This window comes from Balaenoptera acutorostrata, chromosome 19 (assembly GCF_949987535.1).
Source record: "Balaenoptera acutorostrata chromosome 19, mBalAcu1.1, whole genome shotgun sequence".
Lineage (NCBI taxonomy): Eukaryota > Metazoa > Chordata > Mammalia > Artiodactyla > Balaenopteridae > Balaenoptera > Balaenoptera acutorostrata.
In genome coordinates this window covers 19755489-19765324 of record NC_080082.1, presented here as the reverse complement: position 1 = coordinate 19765324, position 9836 = coordinate 19755489, and the positions used below count along the sequence as shown (strand labels likewise).

Here is a 9836-nt window from a genome sequence, read left to right as displayed (position 1 = left end):
GGCAGGGGTGGGAGAGCTCGAGACCTCAAGGTTTACTTCCACTGGTACGGCTGCGGGGGTCAGTGTCGGGGCACTCGCATCTTCGGAATGACAACGCCCCAGGGTTCGGCGGGAGGGGGCCAGCTTCTCCTTCCCCCACCCTCCCGCTCTCAAGCTCGCTCCTATCTGCCCCTCTACCCGAGGCTTCACTATGCCCACGCCATCGCCTTATAGGACTTTCCCAGCCCACACCACGCTGTGTACGCTCGATTCTCCCGAAGAACAAAGGAGGAAACAGCGGGCCTGAGAGAGGGGTGGGACTCGAACGCAGGTCTACCGCCCTACCGCCCCCCGCCCCCACGCACATACTGCCCTTTCTGTCTGCCAGTGCTGAGGCCGCGGTCAGAGCCCCGCCCCGCTGGTTCGCACGTGGCCCCCACCTGACCCGGCGCCGGGAGGCGGAGTAGGGCGGAGCGGGCGGCAAACGCAGCACTTTCCGCGGCTTTGACAAGCCCGCGGCGGCCGGGCCCAAGCGCTAAACGGGGCCGGGACTGCGCCATGCAGGAAGCGCCAGCCGCGCTGCCCACGGAGCCGGGCCCTAGCCCCGTGCCAGCCTTCCTTGGCAAGCTATGGGCGCTGGTGGGCGACCCGGGCACCGACCACCTGATCCGCTGGAGCCCGGTGAGGGCTGGGGCCTTTCGACTTCCTCAGTGGTCCCCGGGATTCCTCCACGTCAGTGAACGTCCACGCTCACCCAATCCCTGCCTGGGACGGGGCTGAGGGTCCCTTGATTCAGCCGTCCAGGGTATGCGACGGCTTGGAGGGGGTATTCGAGATGGAGGTGAGGCGACTTCCTCTGGGCAGAGGAAAGGGTAGGAGCCTTCTGGAGGAGACCTAGAACCCGAAGGATCTTCCAGGTCATTTAGTTCCCACCCTGCCCGTCAGACAGGTTGGAACACAGAGGCCAGGAGAAGGGAAGGGCTGGGCCTGGTTCTAGTTCAGAGTCACATCGCGGGTCTGGGAGCCGTCCGGGGCTGGAACCCAGGTTTGGCCTCTGCTCCTCCTTTCAGAGAACCGAGTACGGAGTCTGGGTGGGCTGGGATGGAGATTGTGGTCGCCCCAGGCTAGGCCAGAGCTGGTTCTGGCCTGGCCTCGTCCCACGTCCCCACGAATGGCAGTCTCAGTCCCCAGAGTGAGTGCGAGTGTGTATGCGCGCGCTAGAGCGCTGGCTTGGCCGTGGGCGGGCACAGCTCACGGTGTCGTCTGGTCTCCGCCCGCACGGTGGGTGGGCGGGCGGCGTTCTCCACAGAGCGGGACCAGTTTCCTCGTCAGCGACCAGAGCCGCTTCGCCAAGGAAGTGCTGCCCCAGTACTTCAAGCACAGCAATATGGCGAGCTTTGTGCGGCAGCTCAACATGTGTGAGTCCCTAGGGCCGGGCGGGACGCGGGCGTGGGTGACTTGGTGCGCGGGGACGGGGCAATTTACGCCCCCACGCCCTACTCCCTAGACGGTTTTCGGAAGGTGGTGAGCATCGAGCAGGGTGGCCTGCTGAGGCCGGAACGGGACCACGTCGAGTTCCAGCACCCGAGCTTCGTGCGCGGCCGAGAGCAATTACTGGAACGCGTGCGGCGTAAGGTGGGGGCGGCCTGCAGGAACCAGCAAACCCGGGTGTAGGTGGGACAGCTGTTTCCTGCGACTGTGACTTGAGGGTGCCTCCCACCTGCAGGTGCCTGCGCTGCGCGGTGACGACGGCCGCTGGCGCCCTGAGGACCTGGGCCGGCTTCTGGGCGAGGTGCAGGCTTTTCGGGGAGTGCAGGAGAGCACCGAGGCGCGGCTGCGGGAGCTCAGGCAGTGCGGGGGAGGGGGCGGAGGAGGAGGGGGAGGGGGAAGGGGGGGTCTGGGCGAGAGGGCACTGGCTTCCAGGCGTTTCTGGGCAGCTCCTTCCTCTCTCGTGCCTTGGCGCCTCCATCAAGACCAATGGGCCGAGCTGAGGAAGTCTGTTGTCTATGGACGGATGATCATCCGAGTGGGCGCGGGTTCAGGCCTGCCATTCTGTGGGGGGTGGAGACCGGGCGAACTCTCAGATGCCTCAGCACCCTCCCACGCCTTTCCCCCAGGCAGAACGAGATCTTGTGGAGGGAGGTGGTGACGCTGCGGCAGAGCCACGGTCAGCAGCACCGGGTCATTGGCAAGGTGTTCCTCTCCCCCCTACCCCACTTCTCTCTCTCACTCCTGAACGTACCCCCCCCCAGTCCTGGAAGCCACCTGGAGTGCCTCATTAGGGTGGGGGGCAAGGTCCAAAGTATGAGTTAACCCTTTGCTTTCTCTTCAGCTGATCCAGTGCCTCTTTGGGCCACTTCAGGCGGGGTCCAGCAGCACAGGAACTAAGAGAAAGCTGTGAGTGAGAAACCCAGGGACGCCCCCACCCCTTCCAGGACCCTCACAGAAACCCAGGCAGGACTCCTTCTCCTCCAGAAGCCCCTTCACCTGGAATCCTCATTCTTTTCCCCTGCATTACAGTCTTCCTCACCCAATGGCCATCCCCCCAAGGGCCCCCTTCCAGGGCTTTCCCCCTCTACCCCCAACCCTACCACCAAACCCCCACTCTCAGACCCCTCAGTTCCAGGACCTTAACCCCGTATTTCCACCCCGTCATCCCCTTCCCCCTCACCCCAAAGCATCCCAACAGCAGAGGGTCTGGGTCTCAAACCATGCTCCCTCCCTCCCCTCTCTATCCCCAAAGGGCCCCCATCTCTGGGGGGAGCCCCTTCTGCCTCCAGCATGTGACTGATGCCCTGGCAACAGGCCTCAGCTCTGCTGACTTGGCTGCTGGGGCCTGTGGGAGGGAGGTGGTGCAGGCTGAGGGGCATGGGAGATGAACCTACCCAGCCCCCTGCCTGTGCCCTGGCCACCCTGCACAGGTCCCTGATGCTGGATGAGGGGTGCCCAACACCAGCCAAATTCAACGCCTGCCCCCTACCTGGTGCCCTCCTGCAGGACCCCTACTTTATCCAGTCGGTAGGTTTTTGCTTCTCCTCTCTTCCTTAGAGCACAGCTCGGTTTATGGAGAGCCTGTTCCCTTTCCCCATTCCCCAAAAAGAAGAGAAGATGGAGGCCAGCCTTCCCTCCCACCAGACCCAGGCTCCCCAGCATGGGCCCAGCCTCCTCCCTCAAACCTTCCCCCTTAGATCTAGCCCATGTGGTACTGGTTGGGTTCTGGCTCACCCTGTAGCTTGAGGTGAAGGGCTGGGCCTCATCTTCTACTTACAGCCTCTCCCAGAGACCACCCTGGGCCTCAGCAGCCCTCACAGGGCCAGGGGCCCCATCATCTCTGACATTCCGGAAGACTCTCCATCCCCTGAAGGAACCAGGCTTTCTCCCTCCAGTAGTGGCAGGAGGTAAGAGGGACAGGGGCTGCCCTCTGGGGAGCCTGTGGCGGAGGGCCTGGCAGCCCAGATGGCTGTGGGGATGGGGGAGAGGTCAGTGCCAGGGTCTGGCTGAAGCTTTTCTCTGGTGCAGGGAGAAGGGCCTGGCACTGCTCAAAGAAGAGCCAGCCAGCCCAGGGGGGGAAGGCGAGGCCGGGCTGGCCCTGGCCCCAAACGAGTGTGACTTCTGCGTGACAGCACCCCCACCACTGCCTGTGGCTGTGGTGCAGGCCATCCTGGAAGGGAAAGGGAGCCTCAGCCCCGAGGGGCCCAGGAGTGCCCAGCAGCCTGAACCAAGAGGCCCCAGGGAGGTTCCTGACAGGTGAGCAGAGAGACCATTTTTGACTGTAAGCCCTGTGGGCCACTTCTGCAGCTAGATCAGCACTAACTAGCCCCTAGACTTCCCAGCCTTCTCTGCCCCTTGGTGGCTGGCTCAGGGGGGTGGTGGGCGTCGGTTGGGCACCACGGTGTCACCTGATTTCTCAGAGCTGCTCTAAGGAGTACCAGCTTCAGAGGCCCGTGGAAAGTGGAAACATCTCAGTGGTAGGGCTCAGGAATCTGCATTTTAAATGCAACCACCGGGGTGTTTGTAAAGATTGTAAAGTACACAACAGTTTAAGAACCACTGGTATTGATAATTGCATAGGGAGGAGACACAACCCAAACCTCAGGCCAAAAGTAGGAGGCAGAGGCACTCTCTGTGTGCCCCTCTCTGTGTGTGTGTGGGATCCTCTTCCAGCATTTTCTATATGTTGTCAGATTTAGATCCTGATGTATTCAGGTTCCTTGGGAACCTAATGGGGGGTGGGGTTGGGCACTGCAGGCCAACGGCAGTTTTCTGTGCACAGGGGGCCTCTGGACCTGGAGAGAGGAGCCCGGAGCCCGGAGAGTCTGTTGCCTCCAATGCTGCTTCGGGCCCCCCCTGAAAGTGTGGAGCCTGCAGGGCCCCTAGATGTGAGTACACCTTCAGTAGGGCAGGGGCATGGGGCTTGGTGGGGTCCAGCTGTTTGTGCAGCCTGGGGAGGACACCATTGACCCAGAGCTCCCCCTAGGTGCTGGGCACCAGCCTCCAAGGGCGAGAGTGGACTCTCATGGACTTAGACATGGAGCTGTCCCTGGTAAGATGGGGGTGGGGAGGGCAGGGGGTTCAGGGTTGTTCAGCCAAGCCCTTTAGTCCACAGCTGTTCTCCCTCAGCCAAAGCCCCAGCTCCCCTCCCCAGCTGCTTCCTGGGGTTCTCTTATGCAGTTGCAGCCCTTGGTTCCAGAGAAGGGTGAGACTGAGCTGGCGGTCAAGGGGTTAAATTCTCCAGGGCCAGGTAATAATTGTGGTGACTCAGGACCTGGGGGTGGCCCTAAGGGGCCGGAGCTACCACGATTGTGTGGGCTGGGCAGTTGGTGTTTTGGAGGGAAATCCCCCGGAGTCAGGCTGCTCTGCAGAGTACTGCTTAAGCTGCTTGAGCCACTGGAAGAGAGCGGGGAGGTTGAGAGTGGATGTTTCATCCTAACTGACCGGAGGGCAAGGCGAGTGAGGCTCTCCTTCCCTGAAGAAAGGAGGCGACCGTTTCTCCCCGCTGAGCACAGCCCCGCTCCTCCTAGGGAAGGACTCCATGCTGGGGGCACCACTCCTGCTGGATGTCCAAGCCGCTTTGGGAGGCCCAGCCCTCAGCCTGCCGGGAGCTTTAACCATTTACAGCACCCCTGAGAGCCGCGCCTCCTACCTGGGCCCAGGGGCCAACCCCTCCCCCTGAGAGCCCTCTCCACTCTGAAACCAGCCTGGCTGAGGGGGCGGGCTGGCCGGTAGCACGCCCAGCTCGGCTTCCCTGAGCCCCTGCTGGAGGCTGAGTGAAGCCCCTCCTCCTTTGGCAGCCCCTCTCCAATACCGAGCCCTGCATAAAACTGCGTTTTTTTCTGTGTTTCTGTTCTCTTTTCTCTACCGACCATGGAGCACAGAAGCCATGGGTGGGGGGCGACTTGGCATTCGTAGCAGCGTCCAGATCCTAGGGCTTTAATATTTAATCGAGGAACCCTTGAAGGGTGGAGGTACTTGGGGAGCCTGCCCCTAGTTCTCCTGCTTAGGCCCCATCCTCCGGGTCCGAATCCAGGGCTGGCGCGTGGCCACTGCGACCTCCGGGAAGCGGGGGCTTTTGGCGTCACACCCGGCACCGCAGTGCATCCGTTCTGTGAGCCTGGGTAAGCTGGTCTCCTCTGAGCCTTGTCTGTGACAGGCAGAGATGGGTCGACGAGAGGATAGGTGTAACACGCCTGGGAATTGCCGGGGTACTTGGGGCCGCGGGTTTAACTGTCCCCTCCCCGACTCAGCCGGCGTGCCCGGGGTGAAGAGGGAAAGCCGACTACGTGTACGAGCCCAGGCGGTACGCGACCTCTGTGGCCTGCCTCCCCGCGTCCCGGGAAGAACGGCCCCCTTTCCCCACCCCCTCGCGGTTCCCGGCAGCCCTGGCCGCCCCGCCCCCGCTGCAGCTGCTGCTTCCATCCCCAACCCGCTCGGCCCTTTCTGCCTCGTCATCTCCTGCCCCGCCGAGGCTCAACCCGTGAGTGGGGCCGCCGGGAGCGCACGGACCGGGAGCCCCCCCGACCCCCGGCTGCGGTAGGGGAGAGAAACTGAGTTTGGGCAAAATCCGCACCCCACCAAAACCAGCCGCGACCGAAGGAGGTCTGTGAGCCCCGCCCCTCGGCAGGACTCTAGCTCTGGGGCTGGGTGGAGGGGAGTTAAGGGTTCGCACGTGCGCAAAGGCTCCCGCAGTTTTCCACCACCTTCGCTCCCTAGCAGACGGACGCGCGGGGAGCGAGGTGGGGAGGGCGGCAGAGACCCCGTCCACGCCTCGTAACTGGAGCTGCCTGGTGCTCCGGGAAGGATCTGGGCTGTGACCACTGAAGGAGATAACTTCGGTATTCACTTCTGAGCATTGAGTTTCAGGGAGAGGACCCGGACCAGCTGGGGTCTCTGCATCCCAGACAGGACAGAGGACAGGACTCGGGGTAATGGAAGGAGGAGGCTAACATGAAAAGAACTTGGGGAGGCGTGAGAGAGAAGGAGGGGCCAGTCTAATCTTCCCCCTCCCTCTCTGCACCTGTGCAGAGTGGGTTCTGTCCTCCCTCCCTTCCTGCACTCGATTTGGGGGACAGGCTCTGGAAACCTCAAGAGAAGAGGGCAGAGGATCCACAGTACACAGTGCAGTGATGTCAGCCTAGTGGTGAGGGTATATGTTGTTCACTGGGGTACAGAGGAGAAGGAACCAGTCTGCTTGTGGGACACTCAGGCATTGGGGTGGATGAGGGGACATTTGAATCTTGGAGGATGGATCCACAGCATGGAGGGAGGAAAGGGCATTCCAGGCCTAGGCAACAGCATCTGCAAAGTTTGGGAAGTGCCAGTAATGAGTGGTGGAGGGAAGTGGGGGAAAGCCTGGCTGTCCAGGGGGTGGGAAGTGAACAGATAGTCTGGATTCTCTCTGATAAGCTGTGGGGGTGTGGGGGACAGGTAGTTAACGGCTGACATTTTGCTTGGCAGGAGACCTTGTAGTTCAGGCTGGAGCAAGTCAGATTCCACTTCTGCCAGTTGATCTCGCTGAGCCTGTCCCCTTATCTGTAAAATGGGGACAAAAGCCCTACCCCAGAGAGTTGTCAAAGTCGCTATTCTGTGGGAGTGATGGGATAGGAGTGAGCGGTACTGAGAGAGACTGTTATAGGAGATGAGATGACCATAGAGGGGTTGAGGGAGATGCTGATAACTCACTGAGAAGTGGAGGAGTAGCATTTGTCCCTGATGGGACATGAAGAGAGAGAGAGGGGTAAAGGGTAGTCCTGGTCTCTGCTCATGGCCTGGGGGAAGGGCTGACACTTCAGTATGGCTAGGAGGGGTGAAATGACCAGGGAGGCATAGCATGACACCAGGTAGTGAGACCTGGGAAGCAGGATGGGGGCTAGGACCAAATCCTAGACCTGGAACCAGGTAAGGAGGTAAAGGAGGGACCCCAAAGGGAGGACGAGACCCAGGAGGGTGTTTTGTGGACAAAGCCAAGGCCAGGGGAGATGGGCTGAGAGAGGGAGTGGTCCAGGGCCTGACCTAATTGCCCTTAATGCCAGGGGCCTTGCTGCGTGGGTCAGGCCACCCAAGAGGAGATGGGCCATTGTCCTTGGTTGTCAATAAATGAACAAAGCAGATTAATTTCTGCCTAACACCTGCTGTTTGGGAGAGACAGCCTCTCAAAATGGGAGGATCTATGGAGGAAAACAGTGAAAATTCAATATTTGCTGGTAGCTTTTATGAGTTGGGCCCTGGGTACTTAAAGATGATGGCTGTAAATCGTTCCCAGGGCAGCAGGGAGACAGTTTGGCTTCAGGTGATGTCTGGAGATCTCGGTCAGAGCTAAGACTCAAGAGAATTCAGGTATCCCTGCTCAGGTATTAGAACCAGGAGAGACCATGAGACCACTTTGGGGTTACAACATGGTGGTGGCATTGGTGAGGTGGTGCAGGGGCAGGGCCTGTCCTGGAAGGATGGACCTCAGGATAAGGGGTCTGGACTTCCTCCAGCTGGTGAGAGGAGCAGCGGAGGCTCTTAGCACTTCGGGATCTGGGAGAGGGGGGATTCGGGGCTCTGCAGGGTCTAGGATGGAAGTGAAAGGCTAGACTAAGTAAGTGGTGACATTGACAGAAATATTGGAAAGACTGGGAAGAACTTGACTGCAAGCTGGGTGTGGGGTATCAGGATCAGTTGTAGGTCTTTCTGCCTGTTAAGTTGGGGAAGCAGGTTGGGAAAGAGAAGTTAGTTTGGATAAACTGGGTCTGAATTGATCGCAGGATCTGCAGGTGGCAGGGGCTCAGGAGGGAGGACATGCTTGAGGAGAGCTGTCAGAGTAGGTAAGGGTCCTTGGAAAGCCACAGTTAACATTTATGGACCGAAGGAGGAGCCTGAGGAGATGGGACAGAAGAGGCCAGGGAGGCAGGAGGACGGATCCTGTGCTGCACTATGGAGCTGGCCTGCCGCTGACTGCCGAGATCGAGGTGAACTTAGACCCCAGTCACGGGTGTTCACTGGGGCCCTGGGAGAGAGGTCAAGGTCAGGGGAGCTCCGGCCCCCACTCCCTGTCTCCCCCCACCTCCCATGCAGCCCTCACCATGGGCAACACGCAGGAGAGGCCATCAGAGACGATCGACCGCGAGCGGAAACGCCTGGTAGAGACGCTGCAGTCGGACTCGGGGCTGCTGCTGGATGCGCTGCTGGCACGGGGCGTGCTCACCGGGCCCGAATACGAGGCGTTGGACGCGCTGCCTGATGCCGAGCGCAGGGTACGCCGCCTGCTGCTGCTGGTGCAAAGCAAGGGCGAAGCCGCCTGCCAGGAGCTGCTGAGCTGCGCCCAGCGAACCGTGCGCGCGCCCGACCCCGCCTGGGACTGGCAGCACGTGGGCACGGGTGAGAGCGCGCGCGGGGGCGGGGCCTAGGTCAGAGGAGGGGGCGTGGCGTGGGAGCACGGAGTTGAGGTCTTCCCCAAAGACCCGCATGTGTGCAGAGGAAACCTCAGAGGGGTAAAATGAGCCTGAGACACTCCCACCTCCGCCGCAGGCTACCGAGAACGAAGCTACGACCCTCCATGCCCAGGCCACTGGACTCCTGAGGAAGCTGGCTCAGGGACCGCATGCCCCTGGCTGCCCAGAGCTTCAGATTGCGATGAGGCCCGGGGTCCTGAGGACTCCGAGGCAGCGCAATCCGGAACCTTCGAGGAAACTGAGCCAGAGCTGGAAGCTGAGACCTCTGAAGGGGCTGAGCCGGAGTTGGAACCCCAAATGGATCCGGAACCAGAGCCAGGGACAGAACCAGAGCCAGAACTGGAGCCGGAGCCCGACCTAGGGGCTGGGGACGAATCTGAAGGTGTGAGGCCGACCAAACCTGGCGGGAGGGCGTGGCCTGGGAGGCGGAGGGAGGGCTCCACCTGACTGACCACACCCCTTCCGTCATTTCTAGATTCCTGAAAGCCTTAACGCTGACAGGCCGCTCCTCGCCCTAGCAGGATGGGATCTAGGATCCTGCCCTGCTGGGGTCAGATGCCACGAAGGCTCCATCTGGCCCAGTACCACTGAAAGTGAATAAACTCTGGAGGGTCAGCTTGGACTCTGTGATTCTGACTCTTTGCCCAGGAACTAGAGTGTGGATTTGTACCTCTAAGTCCCAATGACCTGGGCAGCCCTGTGCCCACGGCCCAGTCCTCAACCCCTTTCCATCCTCAATAGCCCAAGCTGTACCCCCTGGAGACCCCAGACCCAGGTCCCCAGTGGGACAAGGGCCAGACCCTTGGGCCCTGCTCCACAGCCCTTTTATCCTCGTGAACCATTTGGGGACATGTGTAGTCACCAGCCCCACCTCATGAAAGCCCCTAGGCCTGGCACAAAGAGCCAGGAAAAGGGTACTTCTTT

The 9836-nt window shown here is 60.9% G+C and overlaps 1 protein-coding gene across 13 annotated transcripts; it reads left to right on the top strand.

Moving 5' to 3' along the window:
- Window positions 1-283: 283 nt before the first annotated feature.
- On the top strand, window positions 284-9527 carry LOC103000001 (heat shock factor protein 4). 13 transcript variants are annotated; one of them, XM_007198080.2, is made up of 17 exons: window positions 395-660; window positions 1289-1397; window positions 1487-1614; window positions 1706-1830; window positions 2097-2172; window positions 2312-2376; window positions 2901-2997; window positions 3250-3377; window positions 3499-3726; window positions 4253-4358; window positions 4457-4522; window positions 4651-4720; window positions 5724-5953; window positions 8333-8429; window positions 8536-8838; window positions 8989-9294; window positions 9388-9527. In XM_007198080.2, the coding sequence occupies exons 1-17, from the start codon at window positions 538-540 to the stop codon at window positions 9393-9395; spliced, it is 2265 nt and encodes a 754-aa protein (XP_007198142.1). In that variant the 5' UTR covers window positions 395-537; the 3' UTR covers window positions 9396-9527. The 13 variants fall into 13 exon arrangements, with proteins under 13 accessions (XP_007198156.1, XP_007198148.1, XP_007198142.1 ...); XM_007198094.2 differs by lacking the exons at window positions 5724-5953; window positions 8333-8429; window positions 8536-8838; window positions 8989-9294; window positions 9388-9527 and adding an exon at window positions 5001-5317 and having other exon boundaries at window positions 284-660; window positions 3224-3377; window positions 3603-3726; XM_007198086.2 differs by lacking the exons at window positions 5724-5953; window positions 8333-8429; window positions 8536-8838; window positions 8989-9294; window positions 9388-9527 and adding an exon at window positions 5001-5317 and having other exon boundaries at window positions 293-660.
- The last annotated feature ends 309 nt before the right edge of the window (window positions 9528-9836 follow it).

Bases quoted from the DNA above. Each gene is read 5' to 3' on its own strand.
- LOC103000001 (XM_007198080.2), top strand. From the start codon at position 538: ATGCAGGAAGCGCCAGCCGCGCTGCCCACGGAGCCGGGCCCTAGCCCC. The intron at 3,727-4,252 runs GTGAGCAGAGAG...TTCTGTGCACAG, and splicing joins CCCAGGGAGGTTCCTGACAG to GGGGCCTCTGGACCTGGAGA. The intron at 4,523-4,650 runs GTAAGATGGGGG...TCTCTTATGCAG, and splicing joins TAGACATGGAGCTGTCCCTG to TTGCAGCCCTTGGTTCCAGA.